General features: G+C 45.8%; 1 protein-coding gene across 1 annotated transcript in view; it reads right to left on the bottom strand.

The window, feature by feature from the left end:
* The window catches only part of Coq5 (ubiquinone biosynthesis protein COQ3, mitochondrial), a 34,703-nt gene that overhangs the window by 9,854 nt on the left and 4,814 nt on the right, over nucleotides 1-20,035 (bottom strand). Inside the window, exons 4-6 of the mRNA XM_037424161.2 lie at nucleotides 7,685-7,791; nucleotides 1,721-1,809; nucleotides 1,115-1,226 (exon numbers count right to left, since the gene is read on the bottom strand). Of these exons, the coding sequence (XP_037280058.2) occupies nucleotides 1,115-1,226; nucleotides 1,721-1,809; nucleotides 7,685-7,791 (308 nt within the window). The remainder of the gene's footprint in view (nucleotides 1-1,114; nucleotides 1,227-1,720; nucleotides 1,810-7,684; nucleotides 7,792-20,035) is intronic.

Here is a 20,035-nt window from a genome sequence, read left to right as displayed (position 1 = left end):
GGAAGCCACAGCTAAGTGCTTACAGTGATCCCTAACGCATCATTCATTGAAGCGGACAAGCTTTTCACATACCAAAACCAACAGTATGCCTATGCAGCCTAGTGCTTCCATGACAATAATGACATTGGCAATATGCCCAGGTGGGGCATGTGCATTTTCTTCACATAGGTAATTTTCAGATGTCTGTGGCTTACTTCTCCGATATCATCACGGTAGCCTCCTAGAAGACACCATGGAACAAAGTGCCTGTCAACCATCTTTACCAAAGCTTTTCTGCCACAATGCACAGAGTGCAAGATGGCTGCCATGCTAGCGAAACATCGTGCACCAGCAGTCACACAAGATGTCATCCGCTGTGGAGACTTAAAAGTGGTGGCTTGTAATAATTTGCATGCGGAATGCTTGGGCACCCTTTTCTGAAAAAGATCTATGCACCAAAGTTCACTGCCATAATTTAGTATATGGAGAATTCACAGGCTGGGAATATCTTGAAATGAAATCATTGACGACATTATTAGACATTGGCCTTAACAGATGCTGTATGTGGCGGATAAACTCGTGGTCTCACACGCATGATAAAAAGAAACACGATTCAAGCCAGAATTCAACATAGCCATTTTGCATGGCAGTATAGTGTATTACCACAGAGTCACACAAATGACTGAAACGCCTTCAGTAGAAGACTTTACACAGGCCATGTGGGCGAGCAGTTACGCTAAAATCTAAAATATAGTCAATACCCGGCTACAGCGAAACTGGAGGGGTGCAGAGAAATTTTCTATGTAAGAAGGATCAATGTAATGCAAAACACATGCAGTATATACTCATTATGGCTCATTTGTTTTACATGAGTGCAGCCAGGCTTTCACCTTTTGGTGCTACAACATTGTACCACATGCTGAATCATTTATTTGAGGGATAGCCATAAGCTGCATATATCGTGGGAGTGCTTGCAAGATTTGCTCCAAATAATTTATTAATCATATTTTCTCAACAAAATCCAGAAAAAGAACATTGGCAATGCAGTACCATTCTTCAATATATCCTTATATAAAGCAGTGGGCAATTGAATTAAAAACAACAGAAGAAGAGCACTTTCTGTGCAATGCCTCACCTGGCATGGAAACTTGCGAATACTCTCAACTAGGTATTGATATGACTTCCAGTCTCGTGCCAACAGGAGGCCCATCACTGGTATCACTTGGAAGGAGTAATTGTCGTAGATGCTTCAAGGAAAGGGATAAAAGAGATAAGATGGTGAGCATAATGTGCAGTTGTAATCCCGCACATTTGTTCCTTGGAAACAGCAGATAATATGAAAATATGAAAACACTAGTCCCTTTATTGGACATAGTTCTTAGGAGATTAAAAACATCTCTTTCATAAATAGCGACTCTTAGGCCAATATTGTTAGCACCAAGCTGCACCTGCAAGAAAGCACTGTACATGAAGAACACGACAGAACGCTTAGAAGGCTAGACACAAGAATCTCGATGTTGCTGATAATTTTACCTGTGTGGTCAAAGAACGAGTAGTCTCATTCAGTGTTGTTCCACCTGCATGACACTGAGCGGTATGTATTTTATGGATGCCTCTCAAAGACATTTAGATTAACATGCCTTAAAGCTTCATTTATCGAATAAGGAAAGTGTGCAAGAAACAAGACTACAATGACACATCAATCATTGAGGAAAAAAAAAAAACATGAGATTGAACTTACCTACGCAGAAGTGGGTTTTTTACATGGCTGAACTCCAAGCAAAGAAATCTTCCTCCAGGCTTCAGCACTCGATACGCTTCACTAAGCACCTACAAAAGATGAAAAAAGGCAAGATTATTGTACAGCACATGGAGTACAAACACAGATGTGCAAAAGAAAAAGTACAGTAAAATAACAAAACAGCCCAAATGTATTCCTCATTGAAGACCAGAGAAGTTAATAAATAAAACACAGAGCATCTGCGAAGGTACAAACGCTCGCATTAATTATGATGAGTTGCAGAGTAAGCAGAAACTATACAACGGTCATTGTTAAAGTCAAGCTGGGGCTTTCTTGTAGACATGCTAAGGCACGCTGCAGGGGATGTGTACCAGTTAGCTGTAATGATTTATGTTAACAAGGCACTGGCCCCCAGACTGGCCTACATTATAAGCCAGACTAACTTCTCGTGAGGATTCGATGATTTTTTTGTGCTCTGTTATCAAGGTTGAACTAACCACTTTCTATCACACTACTCATAAGAACAGAAAGACTAACTTGGCTAGACCGCCATCCGTATAGAGTGGTTGAAAGAGTCAAAGAAAACCTTGCTTTAAAAGTAAAATAACATGGTATTGAGAGAGTGTTGAGAATCAGCTCAAATAAGCACACTGTCGACTGTGGATTAATTTTATCTGCTCAGAGCTTTTTAACAGATTTATAATATGCACACGAGCCGAAAACATTCTCCTGGGTAGAGGAACACTCAAAGACAGAAAAATTGCTCACTTTCACTTGTCGTCGCAGACAGCAAGGATATAGAGGGTGTCATTTTTCACAAAGATTACGCAAAGTGCACATTCTCCCATGGTGCTTGCGCCCTTTCTTGATTTTACGACCCTACTTGCCCCCTGACAACATCTGACATTCCCATCCTTTAAAATCTATTCCATTGCTTTAACTGACCATCAGTCATGTAGGACAGACAGTATAGCCAACTTCAATACAGTCAACCTCTAACAAAAAACAAAAACAAATTCTTATTCTGAACATGAAAAGCTTAAAAACATAAGAACAAATGAAGAGTAGAGTTTTCGGATAAAGAAAAAGTAACAGATGCTGGAGAACATATTTGCCTATTATCGAGAACACACAAAGATGGTAGCTCTATGAAATAAATACAGTGAAGAACGACATTAAGAAATAAAAGAACGGGTGAACTTTCAGAAGATATAAAGGACACAAAAATTTTCACTGTCAGCACTTGAGTTTTTCTTATGGCAACATCTGGATGCGAGTCAGAGACTTTGCGAAAATGCAAAAAAAAAAAAAAAGCTCTGTAGACGTTTTTTTATACATATTTCAAAGCCCACTACTAAGCACACCCAATGCATTTCTGAACACTTAGAGGAACCCTGCACCACTTTTCCATTGTGATCGCTCATGCGCGAACACATGAGGGTTTTCCGCGGCAGCCGCTGCAGCTCCCGATGCTCAAATGAACATGAATTTGGGTATACGACGTGGTCATCTCGATATATATGGCATCATTTGTACAAAGACAATGGAATGATTTCAAGCTGTCTTTAAAAATGAATTGTAAATTCTGGGCCATGTGCCGTGCTATGATGTTTGGCTCACGTGTTCCTAGCAGCCTCGTTTACTGATTGGTCATTTTCCGGCCATGTTCAGAAAGTGTTGCAGGACAGAACTGAGAATCCATCCAAAATGCATTGGCTTTTTGTAACGTTCCTGTAAAGACCAAGCTTTACAGAACGCATTCACTTGTAAATAATGCTATGCTGCCTCTAAGTGTAAAAAAAAAGAAAGCTGAAATGTGTGCACCTTTTGCATTAAACCTGTTTAAACAACCTGCTGTATTTGTTTGTTGCAAACTGAGTGAAGATATCAAGACCTTCTGCAACTTGTGAAGTTTCTCATAAACAACTAACAACCTGAGCTGTGTGCTGGGCTACAGTACTTAGTTAGCAGCCTGGGATCAAGAAGCAGACGATCTGCTAACACATACGCACAGGCGCCTAGCCTGAAACACAGAACTCACTGAACTTAGAAGCCCGGAGTCTAGGTAATGTTCAGTAGAACCTGTACACAACAGACACTATTCTGGGTTGTTCTTGTTTCCAAAAAACTACGAATGCATTGCGTCTGTTATTGTTGACATCAAATACACCTATACAATGGAAAGAAATGAATCTTTTCGTCTCAAGGACAAAGTAGTCTGACATTTACTGACAAAAAAAGCAGGTGTGCACGTGAGCACTTCGCACATACATTATTTCAGAAACAGGGTATCAAAGGGGTATTGACGCAAAATTTTCGAGCCGAGATAGCCTGCGGGGTTGATTCTCGTGAACATTCTTATATCATCTGGAAGATATCAACAGCGAATATAGCTTGAAAGGTACTTTAAATTCATTTTGAAGTTTGCGTGAGCAACCGACTCCATAGCGCTATAGACACCATCGGAGGGGACCCCGAGGTGACCCCCTACTTCTCTCACGTCACCACGCTACGGTCAACAAAACAAGTTATGATGACATCATAGCTGCCATTTTTCTTTTGCCGTGTTAGTTCCTGCAGCCTATATTTCTCAGGGGCTGGTTGCGTGTGCATGGCCGTGGCCCACGCTTAGAAAGTTATGTGTTCGGCGACATTCCAGTCCCGTTTCTCATTTGACAGTAATTCTTTATGCGGACCATGTGGAAGTGCGTCACAGTTTTGTGTGCTGACGTGGTCAAGAGCTGCACATGCTAGGTGGCAACAGTTGCGCCCAGTTTTTGAAACTCTCTCAAACCGAAACTGATTGATAATGAGGGGCCTGTAATGATTTATCTGTCACTTTCTGTAGTAAACGATGTGTCGTGTGATGACTAACAGGCCCCCAGCAACGCATTGCAGCCGAAAAACGCGAGGCCAAGGTTTTTTTGTCAGCACCCCTTTAACGAGAAGCTGCAGTGGCAAAGAGCGACTCTAAAACAACACTAGTATATATATATTACAGTCTTACATATACAGTCTTACAAGTAAAACGGGCACTTATGTAACAACTGTTCCATCATACATAGTACGCAACTTACATGAGTCATTGCTTTACTATTGCTAAGCTGCTGACACGGTATAGGATTGCAAGATGCATTTGGGCCGTACTACAGCATTAGCACGTGAGGCCAGTTTATAAACTTCTTTAAAGCGCGACTAAACAGGCCCCAAGTTATATTTTCCACATCCCAAACAAGCTCCTAATTTGTAGTTAAAGCTGCATGTCATGTACTACTTCTTTACATCACCAGTGCTTGACACACCTTGCACTGCACTTCCTGGCCACACCACTTTGATGCAGACTATACATGAAGGAAGCCTAGCTCTGTCACTGGTGGATGCATAACTGCTGACCCGGTTTCACAGGGCTGAAGAAGGTACTATAGTAGTCACGATAATTCCTGCCCCTTTGCTAGGACCGTATCCAGAAATTTTTTGGGGTGTGAAGGGCACACTTGTTTAAAAGTCTTGAAAAGCACCTATTTTTATATTTGTCTTTGGTAAAGCACCACCCTCCATCCAAATTTCGAGGGGAAGGGGGCCCTCACCCCCACCCCCCTTGTCTATGGGCTTGTGCTTTGCGATGCGAAAGGTGGCGAGGCTGAGCAAGAAACTTAACCCCGCCAAAATGATTGCTTTGCCTCTGTAACTTCATTATTACATCACTTATTCGCACATTTTTTGCAGCAACATGTTTACATAGTATAACGGTGCGGTTAACGCTTCAGCACAAATTTTGGACGGCTGAGTTGAGACTGGGGTTGAGACCATGTTAGTGGCAACTTTTTTTTAAATTTTTTTTCCTGTCTTTTCATTCTAGTGCGTCAACCCAGCGATGGCACTATGCTAGTCGTGCAGCTTGCATTTGACGGGTCAAATCTTCCGCTATCCGGCCGGTTAACGGTTGAACACTTGTGAACATTTAAAAGTAACTTTAACAGGAATTAGGGTCAAATTTCATCAAGCATTCACCAGCACTCAGGAAGTACCCGTAAAAAAGCGGTGCTGTCGCTACGGCTGGTAGGGTGAGTCTGACCGCCGCCTGGCATTTCTTCCATCGACGGCCGGTGTTTTCACTCTCTCCAGAAGCCGACAGAAAAGATGACAAATGACGCTCTGAAGGTCATTTGCGGCGCCCGTTTAAAGTGGCTATACCAAAGGAAAAAGGGTTTTCATAACATGAACAGAGCCCCAATTTGGGGCTTAAGCGTCCCTCCACTTACGTTGGAGGCACTTCAAAAGCAAACACGGCTCATGGCCGCTCTCTTCGAGAGGGGACGGAACAGGCACAATTGCATCCCAAGTGCCTGTGTGTAATTGCCATCCCAATAAATACATCTCAATTTGTCCTTAAATTGCCCTGAGAAGCTATAAAGATGCACCTATTGTGGCAATTTATGTAGCCTGATGTGTACTGCCTTTTTCAAATAAAAGAGAACAAAAGAGGTGCAGCTTGAGTAGCAGTGGTCAACAGTGCTGGCTCACTGAACTTTTTGGCTGCCATGTTTTGATGTAACGAGACATCTGGATGTGGGTCTCTTTTTGTGTTTTGCTATACTCCCCAAAAACTCCTTACAGTGAACAAGGAAAACAGCATCTACGTGGTCAGAATACGTGACAGCCGACATGAATCCTGCCTCTGCTTTTTCAAAAACATTTAACTACAGTGACAGTGTATCCATCAAGTATGGACACTCAGGCGCGCCAAGGATGCCGATAATAACAATTGTTGGAGTTCTACGCCCCAAAACCATGATGTGATTGTGAAGAACGCCGTAGTGGAAGTTTCCAGAAATTTCGACCGTCTGGCGGTCTTAAACAAACACCAAATCTAAGTGCATGGGCCTCACGCATTTAGTCTCTTATCGAAATCCAGCCATCACGGTCGAGATTTGATATTGCACACGTTGGATCAGCAGTTTAGCACCACGTCCACTAGACCACCCTGGCAGGTGCTCAAGTGTGCCGAGACACTCCCTTACGAAGTACTGTCGAGGTCACCCATCCTATGGGGTGGGTGGGAGGAGACCAAAAGTGGATGCACTGAACAAGTTTCAATGACAACATCGTCTTTATAGCTCTAACATCCCCACCCCTTCCTTACACAAGAGTAAGCACGTTCGCTTCTCCAGAGCACTCGCCCCCCATGGTTTGACCCATAGAGTTTCCTAAACTTAACTAGAGGGGGCTCCGGCACTGCGATCCTTCAGTGACCATGGGAAGGATGGGTAGTACACAGATTTGCTTAATTTTCGTGCTTGAGGGCGGCGAATCGCACTGGTGGCTTTGTTTGTTGCTGTATTTCGGTATTGTTTCGAAAGAAAAACGAACCCTTTTTTTTACTTCGTGACCCGATTATGAACGGTAAGCCTAAAAGAATAAGGTGGCGAAGCGCAACCCCTGAACACTTGCCGACTGTCGTTTCGTGAGAAAACAGCTCCAAGCCACACGAGCACACACGGAGCCAGAAGTACGAAGATTAGACAAATCCATGTACTACCCATCATTCCCCAGCTCGCTGAGGCACCGTGCATTGCAGCTACCATAGACACTAGTGCCAGAGTTCTCTCTAGTATATATTTAGAAAACTATATGGTTTGGAGATTTCTCACGTGACACAACGACCAAATTCAGAAAATTTCCCTGCACTTAATGTGGCATCTTGCATGTTGTAAACAATGACAGTATGAACGAGTTGTATGAACAACAAAAACTAATCTTTCTCTCTCTCTTATATCGTACATTCTTATGATGCATATAACAGCAACATGTACGAAGTGTTGTAAGTGCAGACTTCTATCTTTTTTAACAAATGCACCCTGGTCAGCGTGATTCAGCTCTTTTGACCCCTCAGAATTCATGTATAAATTTAACTCAAGCCAACATCATCTCACAACAGCCCAGCAAACTAAACCACACGCTTACCTTGTCTATATGGGTGACGTTGCGAATACCAAATGCGATAGTATAGGCGTCAAACTGGCTATCACCAAATGGCAGCTCTTCAGCATCTCCTTGAGTCCACGATATATCTACAGAAAAAAAGAAGTACATGACTAATGGTCATTCAGTCACATTTGGTACAAGAGTGCATTCCTATTTGGCTACACCGAGCTGACCAATAGACAACAAAGCAGGCCAAAGTTGTATCGATGCTGTTACGACCGGCCCTGGGGAGCCAAGCAGGGAGAGTTTGGGGGAGAACCGGTTCTTGACCTGACGGTGTCGTCCACCCCCACCTCCCCATTCGGGTTCCTCCTCGCCGGGAGGGCTACGGGGTCTGCTGTGCGTTCGTGACCATATTTGGTAACATTTTGGGGCGCAAGAAGCGCCCGAACGAACAACAGAGATTTATTTACATGTGGAGAAGTGGTCAACTGACCCAAAGAGAGAAGAGTGCGTGCGATACAAAACGTCTTCGGCATTTTATAGCGCCGCGCCGTTGACACTGGGCGCCTTGTCCGCATCGTCAGCCAATACGGTGTCGCCGGCACCTCGGCCACGAGGGAGGGGAAAACACCTCTCACAACACAAGGAGTGGCACAACCCAACACGAGGTCCATATATGGTCCCGGCGCCCCAAAATGTTACCAAATATGGTCACGAACGCACAGCAGACCCCGTAGCTCTCCCGGCGAGGAGGAACCCGAATGGGGAGTTGGGGGTGGACGACACCGTCAGGTCAAGAACCGGTTCTCCCCCAAACTCTCCCTGCTTGGCTCCCCAGGGCCGGTCGTAACAATGCACTCTAGAAGGTGGGAACAAAAAGAAACCATCTGACTGTTTTAGCTTGGCCTTGCACACTGCATGGTCTAATCACATATCACGAGAAAAGCACTGCAAAGAACCACACTGATTTCACATTTTCAAAAAGCATATTGGAAGGACATATTTAACACATGTTACATGTGTATGTGCACAAATAAATTTGTTTATAGATATTTTAACCTTTTTACCATGTATATACACTTCTTGATAAGCACATGTCCAGAAAAATGTAAGTAACTCATTATTAGTTTGGCTATAAAAGTCTATGCAACTGCCATTCCTTGCTGAAAACTGCAGCTGTGCATCCTTATTTCGTTTTGACAGTGCTCATGCTAAGTCCTTCGAAAGGTAGGTTAGCACTTTTAAGATTTCAATGACATTATTTTAGATTTCTCATTGCTTTCTATTGTGTCAATAGTTTGACTTAGACAAGAACAAAGGATTCATATGAAAAAGAAAGTATTACGTCCATGCCAAAGTGAGCACGAGTGGTTCAGGGAGCTATTTCTGATAATGTAAGCAGCAACATTATAATATTGTTGCTACGTGAAGACAGAGGTTGTATTTTAAGAAGCTGAGAAAGCAGCAGCGGGTCGGTCTTTTTATTTACCGCGTGCCAGCGAATTCCTCGTCTTTCTCGTTGTTGCGTTCTGCCTAAAAGCGTGCAGATGCGCGTATGCACTGTCGCCTTAGTCTTTCTCGCAGGACGCACGTGACATGTGCATCCCTCCAAAAATGGCATCGTCCTGATACGCAGCCAAGGCGCTCTACTTATAAAAATGCACATATGCTCCGGCACCCACAGGACAAGCAAAAGTTAGCTGGACAAGTAGGGTTTCATGCGGATGAGATGCACGATCTCGGGTGAGCGGTTTCAGCGACTGGAACTGCAATCGCCGTCGGGAATAACTTCGTGGTTGATGTCGTTCAATCGTCAAATGGCTCCATATGGGCCGAAGTATTGTCGTCACATCATTGGCTACACGTAAACGTCGCAGTTGTTCTTCAGTGGTGGCGTCGAGGTAACGATGGGCGGAAAAGGTGACGATACGTTCTGGAACCTTGATGACAGCACCGTACTCTCGCAGAAAATCCACACTCAAAATAAGCTCTTTACAACAGTCCGGTGAAATGACAAAAGTGGCGACGAAGCTCGAATCACCGATTACGAGCCGGGCGGTGCATTTACCGGTTGGCGTCATTAGCTGTCCACCAGCACTCCTTATGCTCGGCCCACTCCATGACGTCTTGACCTTCTTAAGGCAGTCGGCGAGCTCTTGTCGCATAATAAGAGAAGTCACCACCAGTGTCAACCAGTGCTGTTACGTAGTGTCCGTCTATAATAACGCTTAGGTCGGCACGTACTAATTCATCGGCATTAGTACTCGTGGTTGTCGTCATTCTCGTCATCACCGTCGTCATCTTTGTGTAGAGGCAAGGGGGTCTTTTTGGCGTCTCGGCAATTGGCAAATTTGCCACCGGAGGTCGCAGCAGTTAGTTTCCCTGGCACGGGCTTGGGAAGCGGTTTCTGACGACGTCACCATAACTTTGGCGATTCGGGGAATTGTGACCTCATGCAGGTGAGGGAGACCGCCAGCGACGATTTGGTGAAGACGCTTGGTTGGTCGGCAGGTGATTAGCACCACGATCACGAAGGTCCTCAAAGTAGAATGAAGGGGGACGAAAAAAGTTTCCAAACTAGGCTTCTCGGTGACGGCAGTAGCGCGAGATGTGGCCTGGTTCGCCGCAGTGGAAACAAAAGGGTCGACAGTCGGCAGTGCACCACAAGTCAGTCCGCATACTGGTGGTCGCTGCACAGGTTCTCACTGCCACCAAGGCAAGACAACGGGCCGTGGCTGAAAAGGTGCTTCTTCTGGGGCTGGCAGAGAACGGCAGACAGCATCAGAATAAGCCAATTGACGTGGCTCAGGTGGTGGGGCCGGTGATGAAAAGGCTTGCCGTAGTTCTTGGCTCACGATTTCCGCAACAGAAGCAACTGGAGGCTCGGTAGACAGAAGGCCGAGGGCCCGCAGCTCTTCCCGCAGGATTTGCCTAATCATTTCCTTTAGAGAGCTTTCGAAAACGGCAGCCTTATGAGCGACGGCACCAACAGGCATTTGGTTGGGCAGGTGGTCAAACTGGTGGCATCGTTGCCGAAACGCCCGCTCGATGACAGTCGCCTTTTGATAAATTCATCCACTGTTGTTGGCGGATTTCATACAAGGCCGGCGAAAAGCGGTTCCTTAACACCCCGCATCATGTGGCGAACTTTCCTCGCCTCGGGCATGTCAGGATCAGCGTGACGAAATAAACAGGCCATATCCTCAAGTGAACATGGCAACGCTTTCGTTCGGCTTTTGCATGCGACCTTCAATCATCTGTTGTGCGAGATTCCGTCGGTCCGCACTCAGGAACGTCTTGAGAAACTTTTGGCGGAAATTGCCCTAGGTTTGGAAAGTAGGTTCCCTGTTCTCGTACCATGTGTGAGCGCTATTTTCCATTGCGAAGTAGGCACGGCCAAGTTTCTTTTGCCCGCTCCGGCGATTCACCACGGCAGTTTGCTCGAACTGGTCGAGCCAGTCTTCAACATCTTCATACGGTTCTCCACGGAAGACTCCGGGAACACGAGGAGGCTCGAAAGTTATTATGGAAGGAAAAATCGTCTGGGCCGGAGGAAGATTCGCAGACGTTGAAGGGGCCGCCATGTTGGTAAGAGGAGATGCAGTCAAGAGTTCTGGACTTAGGTCTAGTAGGCACTGGCTGGATCGGTGTACTCGAGACGTAACAAGATGTTGAGGCTCCGGACTGGGTGTGCGGTCTCGAACAATGCTTTCCTGTATCAGGTTGCAGGCCCCTGCACCTCCACCAGTGTTGCGACGTTAAGACAGAGGTCGTATTTTAAGAAGCTGAGAAAGCAGCAGCGGGTCGGTCTTTTTATTTACCGCGCGCCAGCGAGTTCTTCCTCTTTCTTGTTGTTGCGTTCTGCATAAAAGCGGGTGCCTTCGTCTTTCTCGCAGGACGCACGTGATAATATAAATGCACTAATAAAAAGCGTGCAAGCAGCAATAACTTTTCATAAAATATCCTACCTACAGCAAATGCTAGATGGTCTCGCAGTACTCTTCCTGTTGAGGAGAAACCGAACTAAAAAATATCAAGGACGACAGACCCTAGACCCCCAGTGGCCTTGGCCACACATATACCTTAATCGATTAGTGACTGCTGCCTGGCCAGGCTGAGTGGGACAGTTGAGCCCTTCAATGTTCTGTGTTTCTTGCTACCAACGTTGTGTTTTCCAGGTGTGGGGGGCTCTCCTGCGAACGCTCAGTTAATGCAGTATGGTGTAGTACTTCCTAGAGACCGAATGCCGAAAGCTGTTTCAAGTTTTTGCCAATCGATAACCTCCTCTCCTGCTAGATCTTTGTGGGGCAGAGTATAAACTGTGGTACATTGTGGCTATGGCATTACAATTGTGATATGAGCGTCAGCCAAGGCATCAGCCCTCTCATCTGCATTAAAACCCTGGTGTTTCGGGCACTGAAAGATCAAGTGGCAGTTGCAGAGGGGGCCGTAGCCAGGAATTTTTTTTTTTTGGGGGGGGGGGGGGGGGGCACTTGCTAAAGGCCTCGCAACACCTGCATTTTCATCGTTTATTTTCTGTATTGATTAAACACCTTCCTCCATCCGAATTTCGGAAGAGGGAGGGGAGGACCCCAGGGCACCTCCCCCTGGCTACAGGCCTGCATTACAGCGTTAAGCATTCCAGAATTTCGCTTCATGTTAACTGGCAACACATGGCCTGAAAGCCTGCCACAATAGTACTGTCACGGCCTTTACATTCACCCGTGTATTTGGTTAGCCCGATAGTCCTGGTATTGTCAGTCACCGAGTCCTCCCTGAAGAAGAGCGCACACGGCCCTTTGCCTCGTTTGTTGAGCACCACCGCCGTGACATGCTGGTGGATGCGGCATTTGCATTGCGGGTTAGGTTGTCCATAGGCGGAGACGTCTAAACTGCAGACGTCCTTCCTATTCAAACACTGCATTAACGCTTGGACACACTTTGTGGGAGCCTTACGTCTAACCACCATGGTACTCTGGGTACATGTTTTTGGGCAAAGGGGACACATACGAGTGGCTTCTCTCCAAGGGAACGAGACATAAAAGCTCCTTGCTCACATACTTTGGCTGGAGCGGTACACCAATCCTCTTTCATATGTCAACACTCGAAGTGGTCTTGCTGAGCCTCTTGCGTTGAGTGATCAGAGTTGCTGCAGCAAGTTTACTGCAGGCACTACATTATAGGAGACTGAGTAGATCATTCAGGCTACTATTTGCAGATGATCTTGGCGTTTTAGACGATTAACAGTGTAGATGCTGACTCTGAGCACCTACGAGCTATTAGAAGGCGAGCAGAACGTCGCTATCGCCGCACTCGGAGGCTTGAAGATTATAAGAAGAGTCAGGCCACACACATCCAATCTAACCGACACATGCAAAAGTTAGGTCGGAAAAAATGGCATGATTTCTGAAATTCATTGACCACATTAACTCTACTTCCGAAAATCTGGCAAACAATCACTGCTCTAAGTCATCCAGTATCCCAGCGAAACCCATTCACAGCATTGGCCATATCTCTTGGATTATCTGAACGTGATGTTTCTAATACGTTTTGCACAATGCTCACTAGAACTGGGCAATTGGTTCACAACACTACTGCACTGCCTAGTTCTGTAGAGCATCAAATCCAAGATGCATACACTTTATCACATGCTCAACTGGGTAACACGTATTCTCTACTAGAGTTGCGTACTGCTCTATCACTAACCCGCATAGGAACGGCAACCGGTCCAGACAACGTATCGTACAGTGTTCCGAAAAATCTAGGACCCAACAACATGCCAGTTCTTCTACGGATATATAACGGCATGTGGACAAAGGCGTTCGTTCTAATGTGTTGGAAGGTCGCGAGAATCGTCTCACACTGAAGCCCGGTAAATCACCGCTTTCGCTTGACCCATTCCGACCAGTCAGCTCCACCAGCTGTGTATCTGAAGTAATGGAAAAAATGGTTGACAGAAGATTACAGTGGTGGATTGAAGCTAACAACTCACTTCCAGAACAGATGGCTGGCTTCAGATGACGGCGATGCACCATGGACTGCGTCTTCAACCTCGTTACATTTGTAGAACATGAGATGGGCTGTGGAAACATGGCTGTTGCGGCGTTCATAGATATTAAGAAGGCGTTCGACTCTGTGAGCCACATTTCTGTGCTGCACAGGCTTACCTCACTAGGGGTTCACGGTCGTATCTTTCAATGGATCGCCAACTTCCTATGTAACAGACAAATATATATTTCAATCAATAACGCAGACAGCGATCGCTTCAACATGAGCAGAGGTGTACCCAAAGGAAGCGTTCTAAGTCCGCTTCTTTTCAATGCTGCAATGGCAGGTCTTCCAGAAGTACTGCCCGAAGCCTTGACCATATCCATGTATGCAGACGACATATGCATATGGACGTCTCACAAATCACTGGAAGTGATCGAACATCGGCTTCAACAAGGACTTGACGCAATAAGTAATTACCTCAAAGAGCGAGGCATACAGATTCCTCACGCCAAATCTGTAGTTCTGCCATTCACGAGAAAAAGAGTGAAAAACTTGAAGCTTTTTGTGGATGGCCAGAAAATCGAAATCGCACGAAAGCATAGCTTCCTTGGCATTACCTTAGATAGCCAACTCAGATGGAGTCAGCATATTGCTGATCTAGAAAATCAAGTGAACAGCACCATAAATGTTATACGTCGCATCGCGGGAACAAAATGGGGCAATACATCAGCGTCTCTCCTCCATGAACATTGTGCACTAATCTGACAGCAAATTGCCTACTCTGCGCCAGTTCTCCACAACATCTCTCAGACGTCGCTACACCGACTTCAGCTGTTACAAGCACGAAGGTTAAGCATATGTCTGGGGGTTCCACAGGCAACATCAAGTTCTTTGACACTGGAAGAGGCAAGAGAACCAACTTTATAGTAATTAGAAATGTGGAGACATGTCGGCACCTTTTTCGTCTAGTCACGCAACACCCTTCCCATCCGCTCATATCCAACATCGTGAACCGTGCTGGAGAGCAAATACACCATGTGCATCAACAGTACATTTTCCGGCTTCCTGTGTCGACACATTGGTCACTGGACCAAAACAACCCTCCATGGCTGCTTGAGCTACCAACTATTGAAACGTCAATAGAAGAACTTCGCAGCAAACATGAATGTTATACGTCGCATCGCGGGAACAAAATGGGGCAATACATCAGCGTCTCTCCTCCATGACCATTGTGCACTAATCTGACAGCAAATTGCCTACTCTGCGCCAGTTCTCCACAACATCTCTCAGACGTCGCTACACCGACTGCAGCTGTTACAAGCACGAAGCTTAAGCATATGCTGGGGGTTCCACTGGCAACATCAAGTTCTTTGACACTGGCGAACCGTTGCCACTCAGCAGTTGGCATCACAACATCATCTGTTTGACAGGTACTAAGGATACACTCACATGTACACTGACGGCTCTTTCACCAAAAAGACAGCGACATCAGCATTCATAATTCTGGAATTGCACGAAGAATATGCATGTCGGTTGGGCCACCTATCTTCTTCAACAACGTTGGAGCTCGTAGCAATTTTGCTAGCCATAAGCTTTATTAAACTGTCAACGACACGAAGAAAATTGGTGGTAATTACAGACTCTCTGGCAGCACTGGCATGTGTGGAAAGTGCCACTTCAAGACACATTGATGTGCGTATAGTATATGCTGTACTAAAAGAGCTCCCAGAAGCTACGAAGTCGAACAATCGAGTGGCATTTCAGTGGGTCCCCAGTCACTGCGGAATTAAGGGAAATGAAATGGCGGATGAGTTGGTGAAAACCGCTCATAATTCTACGCAAACATGCCTCATTCCAGTATCTCAATATGATGTAAATAGAATTTTAAGAACAACAAAACGTGAATTATGGCTGTCTACCTGGTTCACAGACAAAACAAAGGAATCGATCCTATATTTTGTTGATCCTAATCTTGAATACCAATTAGACCGTGACCTCCCAAGACGTATCGACACACTCATTCATCGCCTACGGCTCGGAACTGCTTACACAAAGCACTTACCACTTCGTATTCATCGTGCAACATCGTCAGCATGTGCATGCAGCCACAATGACGAGGATATCTGTCACCTCTCGCTCGAATGTCCGAAACACGACACACACCGAAGGCAACTAGAACAAGAACTGCATAGGTTAGATCCTGAGCGACCATTCCGGTTTAATAAAATACTAGGTCCATGGCCATCCAAAACAAACGGCAAAGCAGTGAAGGTGCTGCGACAGTTCTTCGAAGAAACGAAGATTTGTGACGAATACTGAGCGGACAAAACTTAAAAGTGAGCATGTCATCCACGTGTTTGTTCTGCCCATATAGGAAACTTTTTCTCTCGCCCATGTAGGACTGTATATATGTACACATGCTATTGTTTGTTTGTTTTTTCATATTTTTATTTGTACCAATTAAGTGGAAAGGGATAGCCGTCGCCAAGTAACGGTGACAAATACTCCTTCGTTTATTTTCTATTTCAATAAAAAGAAACAAGTTGAGCTAAGGGGGTTACCTTCACGTTGAAATAATAATGTGAGAATATAGGTATGTGAAATGCAGTCACACACTCAGTAAAAAATGCTGCTCTTTGATTAAATACATGTTTAGTAGCGTAACTTATTGCTCCTGCATTGAGTTCGAAAATGGCAGGCACCATATAGTTCTCGGTAAGAAAAAAACTTTTCAGGGGGTGTGGATCATAAGTGCCATTTGCCAGCCCTTGAAGTCTATTTCCAAGAAATACCACACACATACTTACTATGGCATTTGACAGATGCAACCACAGTGTACCACAATTAAATGCTTAATAGAAATTTTGTATAGGTTTGTATGCCTTGAGCAAATGCTCTAACTGCCGTAACTGCTGGAGATCACTTTCAAAAGTACTACAGGTACCAAGCATGTCCCACTTATATGCTTCATGCATACAAAACCCCCAGCAAATGTAACCCCCTCAGCACAACAAGCTACAGTTAAAGAGGCCCTGCAATAATTTCCTATGTGACCTTCGCATGGCTTCATAAATAAGTTCATCGGCTCATAAATCGAGTGTGCCAAAAAATTTCAGAATTTGTCAAGTGCAAGTAGAGGTGCAGAGATTTCGTCACTTGCCTCCTCTCATCTCTCGTCTCAACAAGTGTGCTGGACGTTAAGCAGGAAGGGATGGCATGGGGAAAAAGTTGCAGATCATGTGCTTGTCATGACCTCGGCCACTTTATTTTTTTTTCTCTCTGAACACTGTCTTACTTTCTGTGCATCGTTAGTTCTTGCATGGTCATGCTGAGGTTTCTTGTGGCGGACTCCATAACGAAGCAGCGCACGATGCTCATATAAGCCAATGGCTGTGACTTTGGGTGTATGGCATGGTCATTTTAGTACATAGCGCTATTTGGAGAAATAAGAGGGAACGATTTCTCACTGACTTTGAAAACTAATAGTGAATTCTAAGCTACATGCTGTGCCAAAACATTTGGCTGGCTTGTTCTCGGGAGCCTTAACTACCACTCAGCATCATCTTTCTGACTATGTTCAAGAAGTGTTGCATGGCCCCTTTAAAGCTCTATTTGATGAGATCCGATTTTATGAACTTCCAAATTTAACAAGATTTTTATTCCTTGGCGGGTACCCATAGGGTTTACAGTTGTGATCAACTCGAGTAAACAAAGCTATCATGACACTAAACCCAATTTAAAATTTTTCCAGAAATAAATTAGTTGAATATTGCCACGTGCGTGCTGCAAGAAAGACGAAGGCGACAGTGCATTTGCGCATCGGAAGAAAGCAATAACGAGAAAGACGAGGAACGATTTGGCGCGTGGAAAATAAAAAGACCGACCAGCTACTGCTTTCTCGGCCTCTTTAATACGACCTCTGTCTTCACGTCGCGACACTCGAGGAGGTGCTGGAGCCTGCAACCTGATACAGGAAAGAGTTGTTTGGGACCGTACACCCAATCTGGAGTCTCAACATCTCGTTACGACTCCAGTACACAGATTCAGCCAGTGCCTACTAGGTCTAAGTCCGAAACTCTTGACTGCGTCTTGTCTTACCAACATGACGTCCCCTACGCCCCTACAACATCTGCGAATCTTCCTCCTGCCCAGACGACTTTTCTTTTCCAGGTGACTTTTGAGCTTCCTCGTGTTCCAAAAGTCTTCCGTGGAGAAGCGTTTGAGGATGTCGAGGGCTGGCTCGACCAGCTCGAACGAACCGCTGTGGTAAATCGCTGGAGCGCACAAGAGAAACCTGGCCGTGCCTACTTCGCGATGAAAAATAGCGCTCGCACATGATACAAGAAGAGCGAGGCTACTTTCCGAACCTGGGACAATTTCCGCCAAAAGCTTCTCGAGATGTTCCTGAGCACAAAGAGGCGGGATCTCGTGCAGCAGATTATTGAAGCCCGCGTGCAAAAATCAAAGGCAAGCGTCACCAGGTTTGCTGAGGATATGGCGCGTCTATTTCGTCGCGCTGACCCAGACATGCCGGAGGCAAGAAAAGTTCGTCACCTGATCCGGGGAGTCAAGGAACCACATTTCGCCGGCCTTGTATGAAATCCGCCAACAACAGTGGATGAATTAATCAAAGAAGCGTCTGTCATCGAGCGGGCGCTATGGCAACGATGCCGCCACTCTGACCGCCAGCCTGACCAAACTGCTGTAGGTACCGCCGCTCAGAACGCTGCCGTTTCGGAAAGCTCTCTACGGCAAATGATTAGGCCGATTCCACGGGAAGAGCTGCAGGCCTTTGCATTCCGTCTACTGAGCCTCAAGTCGCTTCTGTTGCGGAAATCGTGCTCACCGAGCTGGGGCAAGCCTTTCCATCACAGGCGCCACCACCTGAGCCATGTCCTTTGACCTATGCAGATGACGGATTTCCTGGGCCCATTCCAAACTTCTACCACAGGAAACAGATGGATCATTGTCGCCACCGATTACTTGTCTCACTACGCAGAGACAAAAGCCATGCTGAGGAGCACAGCAGCAGAAGCGGCTCATTTCTTCATTGACAATGTTGTCCTTCAGCACGGTGTTCCAACAGTTCTCATCACGGATAGAGTAACTGCGTTCACGGCAGAACTTTTGAAGTCGGTTCTCAGGTTGAGCGGTACAGTATGCTTACCAAAGAACAACGCATACCATCCCCAAATGAACGGAATAACTGAGCCCTTTAGTAAGACCTCGCAGACATGCTCTACATGTATGTCGACACAGAACATAAGAACTGGGATGAAATCTTGCCTTATGTGAACTTCGTCTATAATACTGCCTGGCAGGAAACTACCGGAATGACGCCGTTCAGCTTAATTCATGGTCCTGAAGTCACTACAACCTTGGACGCTACGCTGCTGCACGAGTGTGACGACACTCATGCCGACACTGAAGAATTTGGTCAGCGCGCCAACGAAGCCCGACAGCTAGCCCGCATGCGCATTTGTCACCATCAATGCAAAGATACGAAACGATACGACCTAAGACACAAATTAGTAACCTACACACCAGGCGACAAGGTATGGGTTTGGATCTCAATACATTGACGCGGACTTTCAGAGAAGCTATTACGATGATACTTCGGCCTATATCGAGTCACCCGACACTCGAAAGACGTCAACTATGAAGTTATTCCCGACGGCGATTGCAGTTCCAGTCGCCGAAAGCGTTCACTAGAGATTGTGCATGTCGTCCCGATGAAACCCAACTTGTCCAGCTAACTCTCGCTCGTGTTGTGGGCGCCAGCGTGTATATGTGCATTTTTATAAATAGAGCGCCTTGGCTGCGCATTGGGCTGATGCCATTTTCGGAGGGAGGCAAATGCAACGTGCATGCTGAGAGAAAGACGAAGGCGACAGTGCATACGTGCATCTGCAGAAAGCAATAACGGGAAAGACGAGGAACGCTCTGGCACGCGGTAAATAAAAAGACCGACCCGCTGCTGCTTTCTCGGCTTCTTCAATACGGCCTCTGTCTTCACATCGCGACAATATGCAGTGGTTTGTTTCTGATTCTTACACAGATGGGTTCTTCTAGTGCACCCTGTAAAAACTCGCTTTAACGGATCTCGCTGCCTTAGTCAACACTCTAGTTTTATTTGGACAAGCACACAAGCCATGCCTGTGCATGGATTTGCTTGGCAGCGCTTTTGCGTGCCAAATAGTACGAAAGGCGGGGATGGTTTGTTGTCTATGTACATCAGAAGAAGCGGCTCATTTCTTCATTGACAATGTCGTCCTTCAGCACGGTGCTCCAACAGTTCTCATCACAGATAGAGTAACTGCGTTCACGGCAGAACGTTTGGAGTCTGTTCTAAGGTTGAGCGGTAAAGTATGCTCACCAAAGAACAACGCGTACCAT

The sequence above is a fragment of the Rhipicephalus microplus genome, chromosome 3, assembly GCF_043290135.1.
Source record: "Rhipicephalus microplus isolate Deutch F79 chromosome 3, USDA_Rmic, whole genome shotgun sequence".
NCBI lineage: Eukaryota > Metazoa > Arthropoda > Arachnida > Ixodida > Ixodidae > Rhipicephalus > Rhipicephalus microplus.
The sequence above is the reverse complement of the archived record's forward strand: the minus strand, read 5'-3'. Positions and strand labels throughout refer to the sequence as shown.